Genomic DNA, 25,610 nt, shown 5'->3' with positions numbered 1-25,610 from the left:
TTTGCTAAAAATGTAGTACCTGATCAATCCCAGTGGCCAAATTGGAATGCGATTTTCGATCCCTTGTACCTGCACATGTACAGGTGAAATTTACCTTTTTAATAAGAAGCATGTGTATGTACATACATACATATACTGGCTAAATGGACCCATTTTAAAGGGTGCATCTGTTAGATGTCATAAAAATCATGCAATTAAAAAATACCTTTAAAAGTAATAGGACTTGTTACTTTAGTTAATCATCTACTTAAATGTAAGCGCGCCTCTTCCGGTCAAACCCAAAATCGTTCACACAATTCAAAGTTGTCGTAGGCACACGTCAATGCTCATGTCGCATGCATACACATATAAACATACACTCACGCACATACATATAAAGGCACTGAATTGCTTCTACAATGATTACCCCATCATTTGTGAGCATCGCGGCCCCTGCGTACACACAATCAAACATATTTATGTAAGTGTGAGCACTTCACAAGATCGACCAAATGCAAATGCTAGGATTTCAAATTGCTATAGCCAGCAAGGGCTTTGCACACAGGCATACAAATGCTCATAGTACATGTAGCAAGGGACAGTGTATGTGTGCATGCTCGTCGCGAAAACATTTTCATTATGCGCACCAACGCTTTCATACTCTTCCCACAAATAATAACGCAAACGCATGGCAAACGGTTTGAAAAGTTCGGTATACTCTTCACTCAGAAGGGAAGACATGGGTTCTTGTTGCGAAGAAATTTCAATTCTTGTGAGCGCTACTTGTGCTCACATGCAGTACATAGTACATGTAGCAAGGGACAGTGTGTGTGTGCATGCTCGTCGCGAAAACATTTTCATTATGCGCACCAACCCTTTTATACCCTTCCCACAAATAATAACGAAAACACATGGCAAACGGTTTGAAAAGTTCGGTATACTCTTCACACATAAGGGAAGGCATGGGTTATGCTGCGAAGAAATTTCAATTTTCGTGAGCTGCTGCTTGTGCTCACAATGTGAGCCTCACATGTATACATACATATACACATTCGAGAGAGCAGAGAGCATCGAGAGAGAGAGAGAGAGCAAGGGAAACATTGAGCATAGAGGGATCTTTTGTTCAAAAGTTGACCATCTCGGTCGAGCGCATGAAGCGAAATGATTGTGCGTTCGTATTTTTTCGTAGCTCGAACCTAAAAGTAAGGAGCCGAGCGAGTCCAAAGCTGTCTGGGGTGCTAAAGCCTCAAAAAAAGCGTGCAAAAAGCTTTCCACTAGTTGTCTAGTCTATGTGTTCTCTGGTTAGTGATAGAGTTCAGCTATCAGCTATCTGGCAACGCTAAAAAGCTTAAATGGATTTTTTAGATTAATCCTAAATCCTGACTGACAACTCCTGACTGTAGTATGTAATGGATTTATCATGTCATCAATTTATAAAGCTGACTGTTTTCCACATCTTGATTACTTTATCGATTTAGTCTGGCAACGCCAACAAGCTGTTAACTGTATAAGATCTGAAATAGCTCAATCGAAACGAATTTACACAGTAAAAACGATTGAGTTTTAAATTTATCAAACATCTGGCAGGATAAACAATTGGCAGCGCCTGATACCGCTTTAAAAATTCTAAATTCTTCAATATTTCATTAGTTTCTCAGATTTCTGGCAGTGCTTAAAATAAATAAAAATTATGTATCTTTGGCATTTTTTATTCAAAATAAATTGATACCGTTATTGTTGTGTAAATGTGTGTGTTGTTCTTGTTGTTGTTACAAAATACAGTGTAAATATTTGTTTTAGGCTTAATGAGCTTATACAATTTACTCAATTTAGTACACATTAACGTACATAGGCTATATGCTATATATGTATGCTTAATTTAATAGGCTTTACGCCGCATTGCGGTCGCATTTTCATTCAATTTTCATTTTCCTTCTCTTTTCATTTGTTCATTAAGTAATTTTGTCAAATTCTTATAAAGTTTCTTTTTGTGTTACAGAGAAATTATTGCTCTAACTTACAAAGTTGACGATCTCGTATATAAAATCAATGGACATACTCGCTGCATAGTTCCAATATGCAGGATTCTTTCTCTTTTAGTACAATTCAAATGTTTCATTCTCAAGTTAATATTAGGTTTAAGTATATATATTTGTATATATATAAATATCGTGTATATTCTAATCATATAGGGATTTTATAAAATCATTTAATAACTAAGGGGGTTCGGGGAGGGCTACTTTAAGTAATGATTTGATATAATTATAATTAGTGTGTGTTGTGTGTGTGTGTGTGTTTGTTTGTTGTTTGTTGTTTACTTTGTGGTCGTTTCTTGGATATGATTTGGTGGTATGGAGGAAGCACTTGTGGGGCAACTATATAGGAATTCGGAACATGTACTATTATTTTTTTGATTTCTTGGTTTTGTTTGTAAATGAGTTGAGTGAACATTCATTCATTCACTATTTAAATTGGCAGCTGTATCGAGTAAGCATTATAAAAACATTTGCTTCTTACAAACTAAATGCATGTGAAGCTAAGTGCCCCTTACCACTAAAATGACTGTAGGTACTGAAGGGCGTGGCCAATTGATGATATAAATGATATGACATAATACTAGGCAACCAACCATTTCAAGCTCCAGAACATGGCTCGAATGTTGGCACCGAAGGAAATTTCGAATTGGCCCCCAGGCAGCGGCCAGTCATTGTTAAGACTTTGAATGTGAGCGGACGGCACTGGCCTAAGCTAGAATCGAAAACAATTCGACTTGAAAGAGCTCAAGCCGAACGTCGTCTGTTAGCTGCTCAAGGAACATATTTCATATAAGAAGCACATACAAACGAGTCGAGGTTTGTGGCAAGGGGCAAAAAAGCGGCTGGCCGCAGTTACAAATAAATTCTAAGTGTTATTCTATAAAAAAGGTTTGTGTTTTTCAAGCTCTCTCGCTTGTTTACCAAAATGTGTGTGTGTGTGTGTGTGTGTATACATATAAGTTAAGGTACATACTAGATAAATTATATGCAGCATAGTGATTTCTTGTTTAAATGTTAAATTTTTTAGTTTTTAGCTTAATTTGTTAGCCAAGAGTCGCATATTGAAATCGTTAATTGATTGTTTTACAGTTGTGTCCATACTTAATACCGTTGTTTTTCATGTTAAATATATTATCATTAATGTGGGCGGGGGGGTCGAGTTGCACCTCAATTCAAATTTAGAACAACTTTTGAGTTAACGTTGATTGATAATGTTGACATCGAGGGTGCGAAAGATTTCTTTGATTAAGATTGTAAATTGTAATCTGATTTTTTTAGTTTTTCGTTTCTTTTTTTTTTTTTTTTTTTTTCTTTGTTAAGAGTTGATTATTGTTGTTAATAGTGATTATTGTTGTTGTTGCTGCTTTTATTGTTGCTGATGTTGCTGCTGCCGTTTCCCTCATTTATGGCGAAACATATGGCGGTGGCTTGCGGTAGGAGGGCGTTGCCGGTGATTTCCCTCGCACCTCGCGTCCACCGAGCACCACAGCCGGCGGTGGCACATACTCATCCACATCGTTGTCGCCATTCATGTTGGAGGTATTGTACGAGGGCGGCAACAGCGGCGGCTTCTCATCCTTAAGTATAACAGGGCTCTTATTGCCTATTTCGGGCTTCTCCTCGAGCTCGTCCTGAAAGATGACGGGTATGCCCTTGGTGCGGAACGACTTGCGTTCCTCCTCATCGCCTGCAATGATATACATATTATATCAATTTAGACAAAGATATTATATTTGATTTCACAACTAACCTAATTCCATTTTGCCGCTCTTATGACGGCGTCTATGCAAACAGCAGGCTATGATGGAGGCCAGCAGAACCATGACCACAATAATAACGGCGGGCAATATAAATGTGGCTAGATATTCCTGTGGGAAGCTCGGCTTCAGACTCGGCTCCTTGTTGCGCGGTGGAATATACTCGTGCTGGGTAATGTCGCTATTCTCCGAATCTAAAAATAGACAGAAAATATTATTTAATAATATGGTCCATGGAATTCCTAGCATTCTCTTCCACTTACGATGGCATGCGGCAGAGGGCACAACCGTAAAGTTGGTTAGATTCAGCTCCGGCCCCAATACCTTCTTCACGCTGGCACTCGGCATCATGTCGCTGCTCAGATAGATGCTGCGCGTGGCAGCCATTTCGGCGTCGGGACAGCGATTGTGCGTCTTGTACAGTGAGGCATTGTAGAAGTTGACAATTGTGCCGTCGGAGTCGTGGTGCGTGGTAATCGAGCGCACAACAATCTGATTGGTGTTGGCATCGCCGTGCAGCCTCGCAATGCGCTCCACAAACTTACGCTGCAGCTCCGCATTGAAGTTCTCGTGGCGTATGGCCAGGTATGCCTTATAGAGTATGGCGTACTCCCTTTTGGGCATGTTGTTGACGACGACAACGAGCGCATCGTTGGCAGTGAGGCCGCCGCTGTCCTCGGCAACGAGCAGGTACTCCTCGGAGCCCAAGTCGCCGCCCTTGGGTATGCCATAGAACTCCTGATTCTTGGAGTCGAACTGCAGCCAGTAGCGTGTGCTCAGCTCTTTGTGGTCCTTCGTCTTCAGCGAGAGTGTTAGCTCGTTATCATTGGGATCGTAGAAGGTATCGCTGGGCACCTTATACACGAGCAGCTGGCCAACGGAGGCATTCACACGATCCACCTGGTTGCGCGGCATCGGCGGCAAGTTCTTGGCCATATGTGTGGTGGGCTTTATCTTGGTTAACTCTGTCTTCTGGCAAGTGCCAATGAGCTGACCCGTTATGGATTTAATGCTCAGCAACGGCTGCAACAGATCATTCAAACGCTGCACATCCAGGCGACGCACCAACTCATTCAACTCCGCCTCCGGGCATTCACTGGTGGGCAGCGTCTCATTGAAGTACACAAAGACAGCGCTCTGCGGCTCCTGCAGGGTTTGCCGTATCTCGCGCACCACCAGCGCCGAGCTGCCGCCATCCTCCAGCGTGTGGGCAACAGCCCTGATCAGCTTCAGCTGCCAGTCAATGTTGTTGCCATGCTTCTCATTGATGCGCACAGCGATGCTGATCTCGTGATTGATGGTGCGCACCGCCCGATGCTGTTGCACGCTAATCTCCACAGTTTCCGTAACGCTGGAATTGCCGGAATCGGTAGCCGAGAGACGATACTGCCAACGCGACACGGTGTCATCCAGTGGGCTGTGAGTAGATGAATCAAGTTAATTTCTGAACTAACCCATTTAGGTATTTATGTGTTCCACTTACATGCCGTAGAGTTCACGTTTATCCGCATTGAATTGCAGCCAGGATGTGGGCTTCAGCTCGTGGCCATCCTTATCGGTCAGCTCCAGGCGCAGATTGGTCTGATCCTCGGCATCGAAGAACGTTTCCTCGGGCACAATAAAACTGAATGCCTTGCCGGACGTCACGGCCAGCTTCTGCAGGCGCATTTTAATGATCGGCACACTGTTCTCCTGCCGTGGCTCCACATAATCCGTGGAGGCCTCCGTCGACGTGCTCACCGCCTCCAGCTGCGGCTGTCGTGTCGTCGCTGCTATTGCCAGCTGTAAAAGGAATTTAGGTTAGTCACATTTTCATTTAGTCAGTGTCACATGCTTGACTCACCTCATTGCTAGCCAGATTGGGCACGCTGCTATTGCTGGCGGCTTCGAGTGCATCCACAGCATCCGCTGCCTGGGAATTACAAAGAACTCATGAAATGACTTACGAACTGGCTAATTAATGCGACGCATCTTCTCATTTCTCATATGTTGCATGCTCGTTCATGATATGCCAAACAGTTTGGAATTTTGGCAGTTCGTTAAAGATATAGCTAAGGTTGATTATTATGGGTATAAATACTCGGTAAATTCGTTTAGTATAGAACTCTAGAAAATTTAGAATGTAAATTGTTTAATGAAATTTCTTTTCAATATCAGTTTCAGACTCAGAAATATGAAAACTAATATTTCTATATTTTTTTAATATTTTCCAAAAACTGTTTTCTATACCATGAACGAGTATTGCTTAGTCGTTTAAAGCCGACTGCAAAATATTGCAGTTTTTGTTTTTTTTTTTTTTAGTGTCATGCTTGAATATTGTTGAGAGCAGGCAGAGTTTTTTAGTGTTGTAACTATGGAGGGTGCCCGAGACACAGATAGAGATACAGATACAAATAGAGACACAAATAGAGATACAGATACATAGGTACATATACATACATAGCTAAGATACATAAAGTGACATGCAATACCATGCGAGGAGAATAAACGCGCTGCTAATCAGCGCTGATTGGCATCCCATTTGAAAAGGATAAGTGCATTAGACGTAAACGTTGAAATCCCTTAATTGGCTTAACTAGTTGCCTTGGCTAGGGGGGAGGCTGGGCTACTGGGCTGCGTGGGCATGGTTGGGCATGTTGGGCTGGGGAGATTGGTGGGAGTTTTGTGCAGCTTATTATAGATATAAAGTCATAGATATATATGTATATATAGGAGAAATATATACTACTTTGATGCATAGCAGCACACAAAGTCTGTGCGCGTGGACTGAAGTAGTTCACCTTAGGGCTAATCGAAAGCGTGCTGTGCGTCGTGGTGGCCAATTCGAGCAACTCGATCTCGGCCAGCGTTGTACGCGGCGTTGTGGTGGCAACCACATCCCCATCCGCATCCGCATCAGCCACATCCGTTGTAGTCAGCCAGGTGCTTGGCTCAAGCACATTTGCATTTGTCTGCAGTTTGCATTTGGGTTTTTCAATTTTCCATTTTTTTAATTTTTTTTTGTATATCAAAACAAAAATTCATGAGATAAACATGAGATAACAGAACAAAAATCAAAGGGGCAGCATATCAAATGGGGCCAGATCTGATATGTCATGAAATTTCAGAGAACATATAGTCAGAGGCCATATGAAGCGAAGCATTACTGAGAAATATTGCAAATTGCTGCAATGAAATATTAGAATTTCAAGGAATACAAAATATCGAAAATATATCGAAAATATACAGAAAATATATTGAAAATTCGTTTACTTCATCATAAACATCTCTAAGATCTATTGAGGGCTTTTCCTATTTCTATTTGAGTGCAAATAGTTAGTAGAGTTAAGAGCCATAAGCACGGTTAGACAATTAGATAGAGAGCCTCATGAAACCTTAACCAACACCCTTTATAATACATATACATATATACAAAAATAAAATCAAGTTAAAAATATATAACTAAAAATAAAACTTAAACTAAATATACTTTATCACAAAAATAAACTAAAATAATAATATCTAGTTATTTTTCATTATTTGAGTGTGTCTAGACCCTAATAGCCCTTTGGCCCACTGGGCACACACGTTTAGGGCCATAAAGCACAATTCGCTATAGCTAAAAGTTGAACAAAGTACTTAAGTTTATATTGGCGCTATGGGTATTATTATTATTATTATTATTTGAGGTTAGATCGGCGGCGAAGTTGTATAACATCAGGATTATAACAATTATACAACACAAACAACACGTGTATATATGACACTTGTACACAGATACATATTATATGGATATACATATATATATAGTTTGTTTCGGCTCTGACTGAGGGACGGCGGCGACGTAGACAGACAAAACAGGCGACAAATACAGATACAGAGATACATAAAAGGCTAAACAACAGTTACAATTGTCGCACAACGAGAGACATAGTGAGTGTGAGAGCGACACACACACACAGAGAGAGAGAGAGAGAGAGAGAGAGAAAGATACACACACACACGCACTCACACTCACTTAGACACACACACACACACAGACAAAAGCGACATTACCTTTGGCGTTTGTGATTGTGTTGTAGTTGTTGTTGTTGCTGTTGTTGTTGTTGTTGGCATAGTTGCAATTGTTGTTGATGATGACGATAATGACGATGATGAAGTTGTGGGGTACGATGATGAAGGTGTTGATGACGATGATGATGATAATGAAGTTTCGGTTGTTGTTATTGTTGTGAGCGTATTAGCCATATCAAAGTCTATGACACTTGCTGTGCTCGTCGAAACTGAGGTGGAGGTTATGATGCCAGGAGCAACAGGATTGCTGCCGGTGCTGCTGCTGGGGGCAGACGATTCGACAGTTTCAATTGTGGCTGCAATCGCTGGGGATGAGGATGTGTAAAGGTTGGACTGGGACATGGTGGAGCTGGCGTCGTATGGTGAAAATGATTCAGACGGTTGGGGATGAGCGGACGACGACGCTGGCAGAGATGTGCCTGGTGTAGCAGGTGTTAAAATATTGTTGTTGATGTTCATGTTGTTGTTGTTGTTGTTGTTGTTGTGGTTAGTGGTCGTTTGTGAGGTGCTCGTTGCAGTGTGCTCAGCTACATCAACAGCGTTGGCCGCAGTGTCAACCTGGTTGTTGTTGTTGTTGTTGTCAGCAGCATCTTCAGCTGCAACGTTTACCGTTGCCATGGAGCTGCTGCTGCTGCTGCCAGCTGTAGCGGTTGTGGTTAATGGCAGCTCCTGCTCCTGCTCCAGCTGCTGCTCGACGATGCTCGGCTTGAGTTCCAGCTCATTGCCAAGCTCATTTTCAGGCTCCACAATCACCGGCGCAGCGGGCACGCCCAGCTGCTGCGTCTGGGAGCCCAGCTGTGGGAGCTCAACTTCCTCAACGTCTTCGACCTCATCGTCGACACTGAGCACCGGATCCTTAATATTTTTCGTGTTCTCAATGGTCTTGCTAATGACAGACTCCAATTTGGAGACGCTCTCTTCGATTTCCTCGTCCAATTTGTTCGCGGGCAACGATGAAGCCGATGATGTGGAGACGGAGCCCGCGTTCTCCTCTTGCTCCGACTGCAGTTGCTCGTTCAGGGATTAGTTGTGTATGGATGGTTGTTGTTCGGGTTGTTATTGTTGTTGTAGTTGTTGTTGGAGTTGTTAGTTAGTTTATGAATAATTAACATTCATATATTGCAATGGTAGTAACAGTAATTAAATGAGCACAGCGAGAGAGAGAGAGAGAAAGAAAGATAATGTAAATGTCAAAAAAAGAGAGAGAGAGAGAAGAAAAGACGAGAACACCATATGATGAATTACATATACACAATGTTAAAGAATCGTTTCATCAAATTCAATGGTACTTAGATATAAATATATATATATATATATATATATATACTGAATATATATATTAGATATGTTTATATATATGTGAGTATTTTGTGAACTTGTGTGGTTGTTGTGTGTCGTGTCATTTGCAGTTATCAACAAAGTGCAGTAACAAACATAATTATATGATCTTCCGTAACAGTTGATACTTAAACGTATTGGTCTGTATAGTCGTAGTATTTTTAATTTGATATACAGTAATTTAGTTACACATTATCCAACCAACAGTAAAAACCTCAGAATATCGGAAAACACCACAAAAAGATAATCAAAACCAAATAATAGCCTAAGAGAGAACACTTCTTAAATTCAATGACAACACTCACCACACCATGGTGATGTCGATGTGCATGCGATGTGGGCAAAACCGTAACCAGTTCACTGAAAAAAACATATAGATATATAATTATATTTAGCAATTCGCTATTTACTTTTGATTGATAACACTTACGGCGTCTGCTCCTCGTCATCCTCTCCATAGTCATAGTCTTCTTCAAGGCCGCTACCCTCCGCATCACTGCGCTTACGCCGCGATCTGCAAATACAAACCACAAATGAATCAGTTAGTGAGTCAACAGAGTTTTGTAAATATAGAAATATATATACAATTGTCAAGCTAATCACAGCATTATGTATATATGTAGTTTACTTATATATCTATAATTATAAATGATTTCTTGGATTTAGCTTTTGCTTGATGCTAAACTTCACCGCAGCATCAACATTCTATCTCTCTCTCGCAATGATCTAGTATTTCTAGCATTTGTTTAATTAAACATTGACAGCATTTCAGTTATACTAATATTCACTATATACATATGTACTATAAACAATGTTCAGGGCTAACTGGACTATACATATATCATTTTGCTTCGATGAAGCTCAATAAAATAGGCTGGCAAAAGCCAATGCCAAGGCATATCTCAAGTTACTTATTTCAGATATACAGTCATTTATATGTCTAATGCGAGCTGATTGCAATTTGCCTTCATTTTGGATATTGCTTGAATAACTTCATCACAACAACTTCATTACATCTCTCAGTCACATATTTGTTTACATTTGCGCAACATCGACTTAGCTACATTCACTACATCTGTCCAGCCTCTCTCTCGCTTTTTAGCTACCTGGACTTCAATTCCTTGCGCCAAATAAACCACAATCCAAAATTCTCCTCCGTCAGTGCGCCGATGGTGCCATCCTTGATCTGATGTCCAATCTGCTTGGCTATGGGCTCACCCATGCTAAAGTAACTCGAACCACAGCCGATCTGCGCAAAGAGATTTCACAGCAAAGATTAGAGGCAAACACAGCGCAAAGCGAGATACAACGACATACCATAAAGCTGGCACGTCCCAGCCGGCGGTTCGCAGAGTCCACATGCTTCTGACCCTTGCCGCCCTTGCGCATGGCCAGCTTATGCATGTTGCCCAGCTCCCGCTTCGTCACCGAATCCAGCGTAATGAATTCCTGCAAATGCAAGGCAGGGCAAATTTCAGTTTAATGCTACCATATGATTCAGTTAACTCACCTTGGGTATGGCAAAGAACTTGGCCAGCTTGGCCTGGACATGCATGCGCTTGGCCACGCTCAGCTCGCTCCAGTCCTGCTTGCGCAGCAGCAGCGAGAGCACAATCTCGGACTGTGCCTGCTGGCAGCGCATCAGGTCCGTCACATAGGGCTCCTGCTTGTAGGCGGGCGCCTCTTTCGGCTCTATGACCGGCACCTACAAAAGAGACCGCAAAAGAGTTCAAGAGTTTAACCACGGGCCGATGGAGTGAGGAGCAGCCAGTCATTGTCGGCATTTTCAAGTGAAATGTGTCAGGCATCATCAATCAAAATTAACAGACAAATGACAGGCCGCAGTTACAGTTGCTGTTGCTTGTTGCTGCTGCAGTTGTTGCTGTTGCTGTTGCATTTGCTGTTGCATTGGCTTCTGCAGCAGTAACAATGCAGCGCATTCTTTGTTTGCTTTCCCCGCCGCCCGCCTCACCTGTGAGTCGTTCACATTGAAATCCCGTTCGGCATTCGCAGCCGCCGCCAGTAGCAAAGCAAGCAATAAAATTGGCAACGTTGCGGCTCGATTGCACTCCAGCGATAACACCAACGGCCTCATGCCTAACAGCTAAGTCTATATAGACGACCGACTTCTATATAGAATATGATTTCAGTTTCGTTTTCGTTTCGCTTTGCTTAACAATGCCAAAAGACAGCTCGATGCAGATACAGAGATTAGATGCCAGAGGGGAAAGTGAAGCGATTCGACTCGTTTCTGTCGTCGTTGTTGTTGTTGTGGTTGTTATCTTTGTCGTTGTTATCGTTGTTATTGTAGTTGTTGTTGTTGTCGTTTACGTCATCTGCAAAAGAGAAGCATACCATAAATTTTTATGAGAATTATGAATACATATTTGACATATATAAAAGCATAAAAGGTCTCGCCTCGTTATGTTCATGTTAATTAAGTGCTTAATTATCATTACGATATATAGATAGATATTTATGAATAGTCATAATCAATTGGGTCACCGACCCCATAGTCTATACACACTCACACACACACACACACCCAATTTGTAACCCATTCATGAGCTTAACAAAAATTATAAATGCTTAGGCAACTGGTCTACGTATACGTAATTAACATAAACAACTGTTTTTCACATCTGTTAGCATTGTTGTTGTTATTGTTGCCTTTCCCACTCAAACATATTCGAGTGGAAATTAGCGCCAGATCAATATGCACTTTGGTTAAATAACATGAAAATGGAAAGTTGTAAGCAAATGCGAGTTTTTTAAATGGCCCAAATGGGCGTAAGACATTTTCAAGTTAGTTTTCCGTCTTGTTGTTCTAGCTTTCTAATTCCCTGTGATTAAACCATTTCCTGCTCTCAAGATTTATAAATTTAAAATAAATGAAAGAGTTAATACATATATAGACTCTCTAATGGAAAAACTTTGCTATATGATAATATAGATATGATATGATAATAATATTTGAATATATAAGCTCTGATCAATTTGTATTTTTTCCTTATATTTATTGGATTTTTTCAAAAGCTATTTATTTTTTAATATTTCTAATCTATTTTATGTTTTTTAAATTAATCCACATTATTCCCTCTCAGCAAAATTTTTTTCCAATCGTCTAATTACTTTAAAATATCATTAAAATCAAATCGAATTTTGTTCCTGCTTCGATGACGCCCTTATATCATATTTCCAGCTTTAAAGTCCATTAATAAATCTCTGGAATTTCGGATAGAAGAAGAGTATGACAACTGTGCCGTAATTGTCGTATTGTTTTTAGGCAATAATTTGATAAAGATTCTATGCTCGCAGCCAAACAAAACAACTAAAAGCGAAAGCAGTTAAAGTTAATCGAGTATTTTAGATAGCCAAGCATGTGGGCATAGCTAAACGGTTGTTACTTAAGTATCAATATAACGCCATAAAGATATCGAATATCAAATAAACATAAGCCTACGCAATTCCGCATTAGCCATGCAGAAGTTAAATTAAAGCAAAGCTAAATGCAGCTCTTAAGCTTAGCAACTGATTCGAGTAAAAGTTGCACTTTACAAAAATGTGAAACATGCCAAAGCTGCAAGAATGTCTCATGCTTTCAAGTGAAAGTGCATGAGTATATATCACTATAAATATATATAAAATAAGTAGTCATCTGTGCGCTGTTTATCAAAAGCCTACGCATACTTTTCGTACTCGATAAGATTATAAAGCAAAGAAATTCCATTGATAAGTACGAATACGAATATATATATATTTATTTTTAAATGCAATCAAAGTCGTTTGGTTTGATCTGACTAATGACGCCTACATTCCAAGCTGAGGCTAGGCTTATCAATAGCCGCGTCTATTTATAGTGCAGATCCCATTCCCAGGCTGTTTTTCGAACAATCATTCAACATTCAACACTCGCTCCTCCTTCGAATCGAAAATGAGGCCAACACATGGTGCACCCGAGTTCGCCGGCTCAAGACTTTTGCAGTGAAATTCGTAATGGGGCGCGAGAGTGTGTGGAAAAATGACTTAGGATCTGTGGAATACCAATAAAAACGGAATTGGAAACGTCTTAATTGAGGCACTAAACATGTCAACGCGCACAGCGAGCAAAGACCAGTTCGATCCGAGCGGGGCTAATTAATGATAAATGCAACAAGTTGAGAAAATGGTGAAAATTACGCACAGCTGGATGCATTAGTTAGGCCAGCACCAAACATAAATAGAAGTTAAGAAAGATATTCGGAGGATTTGTATGTGGCCTATAAGAAAGCTTGCGGTTCGAATGCGAGAAAGATGAATCACTTAAATTGAAATTGAGTTTTTTATATTAAATAAATTAAATAAATATACTTTATACCATATAAAACATTTTATATGTATATAAGGTCTTGATCAAACCATGAAAATCTTTTGAATAATACAATATATATGATATATGTATATATAGTTTAAAGATTGTAAATCTACAGGAAAATATAAAAAAAAATATTCTACATACATATATTATATATCACTTATGAAACCTTTCCTGTAGAATATAAAATAATACCAATGAATACCAATTAAATTGGTTTCATTTTACAGGGTAACCTCTAGTCGAGCATGCTTGAGTGAAGCACTTTAACTTGTCGCACTCGCAGCCAATTTGTTTGTTTTCAAAGTGGGCAACAATATTAATTGAACAGCTCGTTTCGTCTCCTGCCTGGCATAGCAATCAGCAGGGACCAGAGGGAATATATGTACATAGAGAGATGGCTAGATGGCGACACAGAGATAGAGCGAGAGAACTGTTAACTGAAGACTGGGCACTCGATACTCTGTTCAGGCAATATGCCACAAATAGATGAACTTAAAATGCAGCCAAGCATGCCGGGGCCATCAGTCAAGTTGGCAGCAGTTTTGGCATGAATGAGAATGAGTTATAAACACAGAGAAAGAGAGGGAGAGAGGGGGAGAGAGAGATAGAGTTGTTGTGGGTGTGCGTATTCGTTGTTGTTGGCTTTGTTCTTGTTGCTGTGTATGCAAATGAATTAGCATTGCGCCAAATGTAAAACAGCCAGAAGGAGAGAGAGAGAGAGAGAGTGATAGAGAGGGAGCTAATGAGAGAAAAACAATACAGAACTAACAGAGAAACAAGTTTACTGCATAATGAGTGTGTGTGTGTGTGTGTTCTGTATCCACGTCTCTCTTTCTATGTGTGTGTGTGTGTGGGAGCTTCGGCTGCAACTGCAGCTAGGCAAAGGCAAAGTTCAATGGAGTCGAGAGTTCAGTTCATAAATTGAACAAACAAAAGCAAACTAATAAAGGTATAAAGCCATAGACATAGAACAAAAGGCGCCAATCTATAAAAACTGAACATCATTATGAAGATGCTGATGGGGTTGTGATGATGCTTCAACTGCTGCTGCTGCTGCCTCTAGTGCTGCCGCCTCTACTGCTGCTGCTGCTGCTGCTGATGATGATGATGATGGTGATGTTGATGAGGATGCTGTGGCACCCACACACCCAGCGCTCTCTATTCAAGTGCCGCAAACAAAGACATATCGCTATCTATAATGTGATTAGCCATGCATTTAGTGCTGAGTGGCACTCGTTGGATGTTGCATGCGGCATGCGGCATGCTGCATGCCTGCATGGCTGCATGGCTGTCTGTCTGGCTGTCCAACTCACTCACTGTCCAACCTGCCTGCGGGCATTTCATTATCTCGCCCCGTACGCTCCACATGCGGCCAATGGGCCAAAGTGCAGCCAATTAGCTTTACATTTAAGCGACTTCAAGTGGGCGGCAAAGGTGATGCTGCCTTCTAAACTAACCATAAATGTGTGCGTGTGTGTGTATGTGTGTGTGTGTTGCAGTTGCAGTTGTTGCTGTTGCTGTTGTGGCTGCTGCTACGTGACACAAAAGTGTTGATTCTTTGGCCCAACTTTCAACAAAGAGCTTCTTTCTTTAAGCAGCCCACAGAGTCGCATAAACAAATTTATTTTCATTATGACCGCACGCACACACAGCACACACATGCACACTCTCTCTCTCTCTCACACACACACACACAGTTTATGGCTCTACAGCTGTAACTGCGCCTTCTTATTGGCCGCATTTTGTTGCTGACTTCTTAAAACTCTTTTTGACGCGGCTTACGCAGCAAATTTGACTTATGTTTCTAATACCCTATAAACGCTACGCTGCTATGGTATACATTAATTTATATAAATATATATTTACTATCGCTGTAAGATCTATAAACATATGAAATTATTAACAGTTATCAAATATTTTGACACAAACTTATTTGAATTGAAATTAATATCAAATAAATTTTATATTAAAATTGAATATATTTTATATTCATTTTTAAATATAATAAAATATATATTTAATTCAAAATAAATATTAAATTATTAAATGTTCATAAAATAAATTTTTATAATATATTTTCAACTTATTCTAGGGTTTTTCATCGTGGCGCCTACTTAAAAAAATTCCATTTTTTACTGCTTATAACTTATTTCATATATGTGTGTGTATTTCATTTCCAAGAAATAATAAAAAACAATTTCTTTAAGTCATGCAGTGCAGCTTTCACCCTTCGCTGCCCACTCCCCTGCCTGACTCTCTATCTCTCTCTTTCATTCTCTATACTCTCTCTCTCTCTCTCTATTTCTCTCTATCTGTCTTGCTTATTCTGTGTCTTTGTAGCAGCTTTAATTAATTCGATGCTCCGCAATGGGCGCGTCTCCAATGAACTCTTAATGGATTGTTTGTTGCTCGTATTTTGTTTACGCTGCTGCCTGATTGAAAAGAAATTGTTATATATACAAATACATATATGCATAAACACACACACACACACATACACACACGCATGCATGTATTTACACACATGTGTTTCACGTAATTCATTTCCTATGACAACGCATATTTGACCCACAATCTTCTTGTTGAAAACATAAGCTCTCCCACTGTCCCTCTGTCTCTCTCTCTCCCTCTCTCTCCTTCTCCCTCTCTTATTCCCTTACTTTCCCAGCTCTCTGTAATATTCGTATTATATCGCCAATGAACTGGAACCTAACCCCGAAAAAAGCCCCAGCAAATGCATTACTACGAAAAAAAAAAAAAAAAAACGAACACACAAATACATCTCGAAAAAGCAGGCCACAATTGACCAAAAATAGAATCAAATTCATTTTCGGTTGTTGAATTTTCTCGTTGTTCGTTTTTTTCCGTTTCTTCAATCAAACTTGATGGCAGATCGGACAGGCGTGTCATGTTTGTTGTACTCATAACAATATAAAAGAGCGAGAAACATGAAAATCTGTTAAGTTATGCACTTTTTGCTGAAATTTAAGGAGCAGCCGCCGCAGCTGACACCTACAAAAATATTTTTTAAGACTTTTACAAGCTCAAAAAAAAAAAGAAAAAAAGAAACATTTGAAAATATATAGTTTATTTTTATTTGGCATGCCCTTTAATGGGCTTGTTTATAGGCCCTGGGTGTGACAAAATGTATATAAAAATATGTATATAAATATATATGAATATATGGGTACAGTATTATTTCAAGTTAAAAATCTGTTGTCTTCAAAAGAGAACTGGATTTATTCTATCTGATTTTATATTAACAGGCATGCGGAAATCTTATGGAACACCTCGCTGTGCCACTTATAGACATACGAAAACTCAATAATACCCTTTTAACCTAAATTGTACAGAAACATCAAGAGATATAATTGTATAATTGAGTATATACTCGTATATAGCATTTGGCACGCACTGAAATGACCGGCACATGTTAGATATTAAATATGATTTGGGGCATTTATCTACTTACTCAGATATGCATATTCATACACAGAGACAGGCAGTGAGTGTGTGTGTGAGTGAGAGAGAGACAGACTGAGATATGATAACACTTTTAGAGATATGCACAAGAAAGCCGTAAGATAACAAAACTGAGGTAGCTGTCGCATATGCGAGTTGCTTAATTTCCGGCGATTGCTCAATCCGGGCAAACGAGCATAAGAAAATGTTAAGCAATGAGTCGCAATGATATGTGAAGCCGAGCCAAGCCGAGCCGAGCCACGCCGCGCCGGGCCGGGTCGGCATGCGAGTTGGCCAAAGAAGAAATGTGCGGCAAATTGATGCAACGGCACGTAGCATGCCCGGGGGCACGCACACGCGACAGAGTCGCGACAGACGACGCACTCAACCCAGGCAGACAGACACATTAACCCACAGAGCGCTGAGGCAACACCCAAAAATCGAATTCAGCCGTCGAGCCAAAGATGCAGCGCTCTTAACGTGCACCCATATCAAAATAATTTGATGATCGAGTTTAATTGACTGTAATTGGACTATGACGATGACGTTGACTCTGATGTTGTTGACAGCAACAACAACAACAGCAACGACAACAACAGCAACAACAAAGAAAGTTGTTAATTTGGCATGACTTGCAATCAAATGACACGCCCACTGGCTGCCCATCCAATTTGGGCTCAATTTGATTTCAAATTAAGACAAAATTCAGATACAACAATAACAACAACGTTGACAATAACAACAACCAAGATTGCAACAAATTGGTGTGACTGATCGAGCCAGTAGGAGTAAACGAATAGATCATTTCCTACACTCAATAATTAGCTTAAGCAAATGAATAGAAACTGTCTGTGTCTAGAAGTCTTGCATTGGCTTTTTAAATTCGCCTTCCCTAATTTCTCATATTTCTTCTACCTATTATTTAGTATTTTTCGCTTTAAAAATCTTTCTAAACTTCTGCTTCGTTTAGCAGTTTTACCTCTTCTCATCCTCTCTTCTTTGTTTCTATCAATCCCTATATCTCTTCTATTATTTTTCTTTATATCTGATTTTTCCTTTTCTTCTAACTAACCTTCCCTTCTATCTTACTCTCTTCATCTGTCCCTTTCTATATATCGCTGTCTTTCTCAACCCTTTTTCCCACATTCACTATATTTCTGTCTGCTATCTTGCCCCTCTCTCTCTCTCTCTCTCCCTCTCTCTCTCCCTCTCTCTTTATCTCACCTTAAGATATCACCTTTCCATGTGATTTTCATAACATATTTATATAACATACTGGAATAACTAACAACCAAACTATCACAAACTCTGTCACTAGGTGCTTGGAATTCATTACAAACTATAAACTACCTTGTATATATATTGTGCATATATTTCACATAAACTAGTCTCCTATGACATAACATTCTGGCTATCTCTTGTGTACACTCTCTAGTCTGTGAGGCGCAACATAAAATAGATTATCGAAATTTAAATCTAATTGAAATGACAATATTTTTGGGCACACACTGTCTATCGATCGCTGGGGGTCTTCGTGGGGGCTTTGATTAATGTGCTAAGTTGATTAGTAATCACGTGGCAGAGTGTCGCCGGCAACGCGATATGCAACCTGAGAGCCGTCACCGGAGCCAGTGGAGTCACTGGAACCACTGGGGCCATTGCTCCATTCCCTTGCGATGCGATGCGAGGCGAGACGAGACGAAGCGATGTGAAGCGAATCTTTTGCCAAGTCACAACAAAAATATTTTTTTTGCGTGGGGCCAACAACTGAGCAGTTTGAAGTTGTGTATGTGTGTGTGTGTGTGCAGGGTCGCCATTTTGGCCAAGGCGTGAGTGTGTGTGTGTGTGCGCTGTCTGCTGCGGGTGCAGCGTGTGCCGGCAAGCAAGTTGCAACGTTGGCAGTCGCCACAATCGCAAAACTCTCGGCGATCCGCTGCGCGAGCCATTCGCTTGCATGCATAATGGATGACAACTGATGTTGTTGTTGGAGTTGCTGTTGCTGTTGCTGTTGTCGCTTTTTTATTTTCAAAATTGTATGTACTTTTCCAAAAACAAAAAACAGCAGAAAAAACCAAACAAATGCTAAAAACAAACACACAACGCACAGCAACAAAAACAACAGCCGTTCGGAGGCGTTGATGAAGTCGACAGCAGTTGTCGTTGTTGCTGTCGCTGTTGCTGTTGTTGCTGTTGTTGCTGCTGCTCCAGCAATGCGTTGCCGGTTCGAACAACAGCTGCTGCCATAATACGAATAGAATCGTATGTATTTTTGTACTTCAACAGCCCATGGAGCAGAAAACAAGTAAAACAACAAAATTTGTTGAAAGTAAAAGCTAAACCGAAACTTTTAATACCCTACACTAAGCTGCTTGGAAAGAAGAGTCAAGAATGTTAGTCTCATAAAAGATTTACTTTTATAGAGGGTAAGCAAAGTGACATTAGAACAATTTTTGGGCTTAACTTGAAAACAATTATCTGTTGTGATTTGTGATTCATCTCTAAAGTTAACTTGATGTTATTATTTCTAATTCACTTTGTGCGTCATCCTCAAAATTTTTAGTTTTGCCTAAATGAAAATCAAATTGAAATGGCACATGATTGGATAAACCTTTCAAGGTTCTATTTTATCTCATTTCAATTTACATTTTATGTGAAAGAGCTTTTAAACACACATTTTTTCAATTTTATTTATACATATAATGAATATATGCAAAAAAAATAATAATAATAATAATAATAATAAATTTTAAAATATAAAGAAATATCAATCAAAGATTTGTATTAGCCCATCTGCAGTTAGAGTATGTGAAGCAAAGGTCTGCACTGGCTTGTTTATTTGAAATATGTATGGTCAAAATGCCAGAGAGAGAAAGACAGAGGAATGCAGGGAGGAATATAGAAAGAGGGAGAGGAAGGTGGACAGGGAAGTTAGTCAAGAGAAATACATCGAATATTCGAACGCTGCGGGGCATATGGCATGCGTGCATATGTGTGATAAAAGAAGAAGAAGAAGAGGACAAAGCAAGCGAATGAAAGTGTAGGGTATATCGATGGTCAAACAATGGCAAACTATAATTGTAATTATATAAAACGCAGCTGGTGACGGAATCGAAAATGGAATTGAAATGCGTGCAGATGACAAGCCTGCAGGCAGACTAAAAGAACAAGAGAGACAGAGACAAAGTCGGAGAGTGAGAGAGACGGTGCTGAAGAACCAGGCGAGCAGCAAGCATGTCAAGTGACGCCCTCACCATTAGCGAGCAGTAAATTGCCGCAGTCTGATTAAAAACGCATCAAATACGACTAAACGACGATGAGACTGTGAGAGGGGGAGAGCGGAAGAGCCGGCGGGTTGTCAAGAAATGAGAGTAGGAAAACACAACCTATGCTAAATGCTCGTAAAAGTAATTTTTGTTGCCCCACACACACACACACACACACACTCTCACACACACCCTGTGCAAGGGAAGGAAAGACAAATAATGGACCAGACATTGCGGGACAGGGTGCGCAAGAGGAAAAGGGACAACCCCCTTTTTTTGGCCACGCACACAGCATCCGCCAAAAAAAAAGCAAGAATTGCTAATGCTTTGTGCGTGTATTGGTGTAAACACACACGCACATACGCACACGGTGAAAAATCAGTGCGGGTGCGTCGCTGTCGCAGTCGCAGTCGCAGCTGGCGTCGGCGTCTTTTTGGCTGAGTGCCGTCATCAAAACACACACACACACTCTCACGCAAACATTAAGTATGTGTTTGTGTGCGTGAGTGAGTGACGAGAAAGGGGGCGGGGCTTGGGCTGTTGGCTTCCAAAAAGGACTGCTGTGACAGCTCCCGAAGCATTGCTGATTGCAAAAATCTGTTAAATGAAAACAGGTCGAGCTTTTCTTTTTTATACACCAATTGCTGATGGACAAGAACTAAGCACACGCAGACATACATGCTTTGCATCAGCAGCAGCAGACAGTAAGAACAACAACAACAAGCAGAAGAAGAAGAAGAAGTCAGCTTGTTGTGGCCCCTTTCATCTCGCATCTCGCTCAGCGCTCGTCGCTTCCGTGTTTCGAAATTCAATTTATGTATACTTTATGAGGTTGGCCCGCATTTTGGGGCGCGTTGCCAGACGCGTTCCATGCCGCATTTTGAACGTTGACAGCGCCGCCGGCGTTGGCATCGCCGGCTGCCGCTGCGGCCGTTGGGGCTGATGCTGCTGCTTATGGCAGCTCCATGGAGTCAGTGAGGCATAGAAAATGGCAAGTTCAGGAAAATCGATTTTCGTTTTGTAGATTTGGCTAGGCGAATGCTGTGTCTGTCTTTATCTTCCTTATATATCTTACTTATTAGGCTAATTAGCGTGCAGAAACAAACACATACACATGCACACACTCACACAGTTGCAGTTAGAGTAAAAATAAACTTACCTCTGCTGGCACGCTGCACACAGTATTCTATTTAAGTTTTGCGATCATTCATGTATAAAATGCACTTAAATTTTGTGTTCTAATGATGCTGATGTTGTAGCTGCTGAAGAATCTGCTGCCAAAATTGCGTTTCCAACATGCACGTACGCACACACACACGCGAAAATTTACTTGCACACGGCAGCTGCACTTGCATACGCGCACTCACACACATACATATGTACACACGCACCTATATAAATATGATGAATGGTATGTAGGGTTTTTCACTGACAACTTTGAACTGTGACTCTACAATTAAAAGCCACCATATATTTACTAAGGCGGCGCGTTAATTGATTAAAATGCGTTCAAGTCTTAACATGGTTTGCGAGCGAGCTTTTCACTTTTTCTAGTATAACAACATACAAAACACACGGCTCCAAAGCGTTTTATTGTTGGAGCAAACGACGGCACTTGAATGACGATGTGACCGCAGGCAACTAATACGAAAATGCACACAGTGATAACTTTATCGATAGAGTCGATTGTATACGGCATGTGTACGCTTTCCAATACTATTTGTATCAATTATCGAGTACGGTCACACCACAGTCGCATAACTTACTTAACATGTTGCAAGGTTTGCTGCAGAGGTAAATATATAAATAAATACCTATTAATATGTGAAACCTTAATTGTCAATGCACTTGCAGAACTTGTGTGTCGGCACTGAACACAGCCCAAACATTGTTTGTGCGCCAGAAACATGCCTTTGATCGCGCCGTGCTGAAGCCGAAAGTGCGCTGCCATTTCCCAAAGCCGCGCGAAGTAAAGCGCATCAACGTCCACGGATGGGACGCGCGAATGTCAACACCAGAAGGCAGACGAGTATTAATGCGGCGCATACTGAAGGGCAGACACGACCTCTCCCATTAGACTAGGCAATCAAATCAATACAATACATTTAACAGTTCACAGTTAATACATTTTCAATTGCTTTTACAATTTGTTCAAATTCTCTTTGTAAATATTAATTTTTGGTATTTGTTTTCGGTTTTTTCGGCTGGCGTATGAAACCAGGTGAACGGAAGTAGATTTGTTGTATACTCTTAGAAGACTTGTTGTCATCTATAATGAACACGAAAGGCACATTGTTGGCAACGCCGGCACCTTGATCCTTGAAGAATCCTTGCGGCAGGCACATGTCGGTGCCTAATACCAAACAGTTGACCTGCGAGAGACGTTCCATAGGCATGGCTGGGACTAGATACAGCTTCTTCTCCTCATAATCAATGGCACGCACTACACCTGCAAGAAGAGCAAGACATTTAATAAATATTGATAAGTTATAGCGAGGACTTACCTAAGCCTAGACACTCTTTTGGATCGTCATCCAGCCGACCCTTGCACAGATAAACCAGATTGGCCTCCATGCCAGCTATAAGCTCCTCACGTACGTAATCCTTGGACACGAGATGCACAAGCTTCACTGCATCCAGATCCACGCTAACTGGCTGACAATCGGTCAGGTACTTCGCATTACCATTCAACGCACTGCTGAGACGCGCCAACAAATTGGCGTAGCGCACATCCTTGGGGCTCATCCTCCAGTGATGCTCCGGCTCCAGCAGCGGCAATACGCTTTCTAACTGATGCAATTTGTAGCTGAAGGCTTTTGCATTGACCTTAAACTCATCAGCTGTATAAATAATGGGGCGCACCTTGGCGAGGGATTTGGGATTGAGCGTTATCTCAAAATTGTTTATGGCCTTAGGACTGGATATTTGTATCAAATCGGTTGGCTGAACACAGTCGATCAATAGAGCCATTAGCTCCCGACCGAAGCCTTTGTTGTAACCCATCGTATTGATGAGCCACGGCATTTCATCATAGCTCGGGTTCACCTTGCATTGAAACAGCAACTCTCGCACCGCTCGGATGTACTGCTCCGCGCACATCACCACATTCACATGACCCACTGCATAGGCTCGTTCCGGCTGTTTATTGAAAAAGAAACCAGCTCCCAGCAGCGGGCGATCGATGACAAAGCATGAAATCGTCTGTGGCAAAAAAAATTCGGGCTGTCCAATGTCCAGGTCAATGAATAGAATGCGTTCGAAGCGGCTCAAATGCCTGTTCAGCAAAAAGCGAAGCAACGTGGATTTACCCACACCTTTGCCCCCAGCCACCATCCAGCGACTGCGTGGCTGCAGCTTCAGCTTCATCCACTTGTGGGTCACACGCAGCGTTTGCTTTGCATCGGCGCTCTGGATTAAGCAGTTTAAGATATACTCACTGGAAGCATACGGACGATTGGAGGTATTCACCATAGGGAAAACCTTCTCCACCATGTGTTTGCCAATGATGTGGAGCATATTTTGTGCCCCGCTGTTACGCTGCATCAGCACAATTGCATCGCGATACTCATCATAGCTTCCTTTAACATGATCTAGTTGAGCGCGTGTGAAGCTGTCTTCCAGGTCTTTCCAGCTCGAATTTGATTCCAATTTTGATTTGATTGGTTTCATGTTCGACATGGGTGAAATAGCCACCCAGTTAAAGCCTTTGGGTGAATAGATGGTCAACGGAACATCGCGGCGCGGCTTATAGCCATTGATTATAATGCGTCCAGACAGCAAGGTCAGTGTAACGGTGCCATAAAGCTCGATGTCCTGTTTCACCACAGCCAGCACATTGTTGGTCTTGAAACTATTCTCAAAAACACACCAATCGTCTGTAAATTCAGGTATATTGTGCCATGGAGATGTTATACGTCCTTCATACATTGGCAGAAGCTGCATGTCTATGTCTTCTTCATCATTATTTACTGAATTTTCACTCATTTCAACCGGCTCCTCACCTTCAGCCTCGTCATTAGATTCGCTTAAAGCTTCATCTTTAACAGTCTCCGCAGAAACGTTTTGAGTTTCGGGCTCTGCTTTACCCATCATTCCGTCGAACACCGAAACTTTAGTAAGGTCTACGTCAACCAGCGGCGCTTCAGTTATACACAGTGGCTCATCGACCTTCTTCACATTGATATCGAAATCTATTTTAATTGGTTTAAGTAGCTTTGCTTTAATTATTCCTGGCTGCAAAAAGAAATTCTTGTCACTATCCCATGAATAATCAGAATCGGAATCTAGTTCAGACGTTGCTTCCTCCTCGTCCATCGATTCAGCGTCAGACTCCGATTTGGATTCTGATTTCTGTTCGACCATCGATTCAGCATCAGACTCGGACTCCTCCTCGTCCATCGATTTACGTTCAAACTCCAATTTGGATTCTAATATCTCGTTGTATAACGATTCCCCATCAGACTCGGATTCATCACATTTAGACTCTGATTCGTCCTCTTCCATCGATTCAGCGTCAGACTCCGATTCAGATTCTTCCTTGCCCATCGATTCAGATTCTTCCTTGTCCATCGATTCAGTATCAATCAACTCTGATTCCTCCTCCGATTCAGATTGTGATTCCTCCTCGTCCAACAATTCAGCATCAGACTCCGATTCAGACTCTGCTTTCTCCTCGTCCGACGATTCAGCGCTCTCGCACTTTATTTTTATTGAATTTGTATTCTTTTTAGCAGTCACGTTTTTATTACCAATTTTCTTTGACTTTTTTATGGCATAAGATGATTTTTGTTTCCTATTAATTGCAGTCTTCAATTGACCCTTTTGAGTGGATCCTATTTCCAGTTTAGCCCGTTTATTAATTGCATTTACTGGAACATTCTGAGTTTTACGTTTCATTGCCTTTGCAATAGCAACCATTTCCATCTTATTGTCCAAATTTGCAGTAGAGTTTAATTTTTCATTGAAGTTTTTCTCCGACATTTTTGGATTAGATATTGTATTTGGCGCCTTTTGAGTTTCCGTTGATTTTTTCTCGGTTCTCGGTGGATTACAAATAGCAACTTTTGGTTTGTAATTAATTATTTTCCAGATATTTGTTGTAACTAGCGGAGCTTGTGATTTAGCTATGCGATTTTCAGTAAGCTTAAAACTGGACTGAATTTCTGTCCGTACTCTCTCATGACGTTTGATTGTCATTTTGATCATTTGACAGAAAACAACCAGCTAACTATTTATGCCGGGCCATGTGTCTTCAAAATTAAGAGGCAGGAACAGATTAGTGATGGTATTGCGATAAATGTAACAGTAACGGCATGTAACGAATTAATGTGTCACTAAGTCAATAATCTTTTCAAAGCAACTCTGA

At 40.9% G+C, this 25,610-nt stretch overlaps 3 protein-coding genes across 5 annotated transcripts; 1 reads left to right on the top strand and 2 right to left on the bottom strand.

Annotated features, from left to right (window-relative positions):
- Window positions 1-1,667: 1,667 nt before the first annotated feature.
- On the bottom strand, window positions 1,668-21,899 carry Dg (Dystroglycan). Of its 3 annotated transcripts, XM_018009853.2 has the most exons (14): window positions 21,405-21,899; window positions 11,136-11,499; window positions 10,674-10,868; window positions 10,481-10,612; window positions 10,270-10,412; window positions 9,594-9,677; window positions 9,469-9,523; window positions 7,808-8,827; window positions 6,553-6,723; window positions 5,616-5,684; window positions 5,256-5,554; window positions 4,036-5,189; window positions 3,766-3,966; window positions 1,668-3,702 (listed from the first exon to the last, which is right to left on the bottom strand). In XM_018009853.2, exons 2-14 carry the CDS (start codon window positions 11,256-11,258, stop codon window positions 3,419-3,421), a joined length of 3,930 nt encoding a protein of 1,309 aa, XP_017865342.2. In that variant the 5' UTR covers window positions 11,259-11,499; window positions 21,405-21,899; the 3' UTR covers window positions 1,668-3,418. The 3 variants fall into 3 exon arrangements, with proteins under 3 accessions (XP_017865342.2, XP_017865343.2, XP_017865347.1); XM_018009854.2 differs by lacking the exon at window positions 6,553-6,723; XM_018009858.2 differs by lacking the exons at window positions 6,553-6,723; window positions 7,808-8,827 and having other exon boundaries at window positions 21,405-21,898.
- On the top strand, window positions 21,885-22,391 carry mRpL34 (mitochondrial ribosomal protein L34). Its single transcript, XM_018009895.2, has 2 exons — window positions 21,885-22,039; window positions 22,100-22,391. Exons 1-2 carry the CDS (start codon window positions 22,017-22,019, stop codon window positions 22,320-22,322), a joined length of 246 nt encoding a protein of 81 aa, XP_017865384.1. The 5' UTR covers window positions 21,885-22,016; the 3' UTR covers window positions 22,323-22,391.
- LOC108615402 (polynucleotide 5'-hydroxyl-kinase Nol9) lies at window positions 22,350-25,603 on the bottom strand. The gene is made up of 2 exons (XM_018009868.2): window positions 22,750-25,603; window positions 22,350-22,694 (listed from the first exon to the last, which is right to left on the bottom strand). The coding sequence occupies exons 1-2, from the start codon at window positions 25,448-25,450 to the stop codon at window positions 22,417-22,419; spliced, it is 2,979 nt and encodes a 992-aa protein (XP_017865357.1). The 5' UTR covers window positions 25,451-25,603; the 3' UTR covers window positions 22,350-22,416.
- Window positions 25,604-25,610: the final 7 nt, after the last annotated feature.

This window comes from Drosophila arizonae, chromosome 5, assembly GCF_054131065.1.
Source record: "Drosophila arizonae isolate 15081-1271.41 chromosome 5, UAZ_ARI_1.0, whole genome shotgun sequence".
NCBI classification, from domain to species: domain Eukaryota; kingdom Metazoa; phylum Arthropoda; class Insecta; order Diptera; family Drosophilidae; genus Drosophila; species Drosophila arizonae.
Note: the sequence above shows the minus strand (reverse complement) of the source record. Positions and strands in the feature narration are given on the sequence as shown.

Excerpts from the sequence above, each read along its gene's own strand:
- Dg (XM_018009853.2), bottom strand. The coding sequence starts at position 11,258 with ATGAGGCCGTTGGTGTTATCGCTGGAGTGCAATCGAGCCGCAACGTTG. Across the intron at positions 10,869-11,135 it reads TCAATGTGAACGACTCACAG|GTGCCGGTCATAGAGCCGAA; the intron begins GTGAGGCGGGCG and ends TCTCTTTTGTAG. Across the intron at positions 10,413-10,480 it reads TGGGACGTGCCAGCTTTATG|ATCGGCTGTGGTTCGAGTTA; the intron begins GTATGTCGTTGT and ends CTCTTTGCGCAG.
- mRpL34 (XM_018009895.2), top strand. The coding sequence starts at position 22,017 with ATGTTGCAAGGTTTGCTGCAGAG. Across the intron at positions 22,040-22,099 it reads TTGCAAGGTTTGCTGCAGAG|AACTTGTGTGTCGGCACTGA; the intron begins GTAAATATATAA and ends ATGCACTTGCAG.
- LOC108615402 (XM_018009868.2), bottom strand. The coding sequence starts at position 25,450 with ATGATCAAAATGACAATCAAACGTCATGAGAGAGTACGGACAGAAATT. Across the intron at positions 22,695-22,749 it reads AAAAGAGTGTCTAGGCTTAG|GTGTAGTGCGTGCCATTGAT; the intron begins GTAAGTCCTCGC and ends CTCTTCTTGCAG.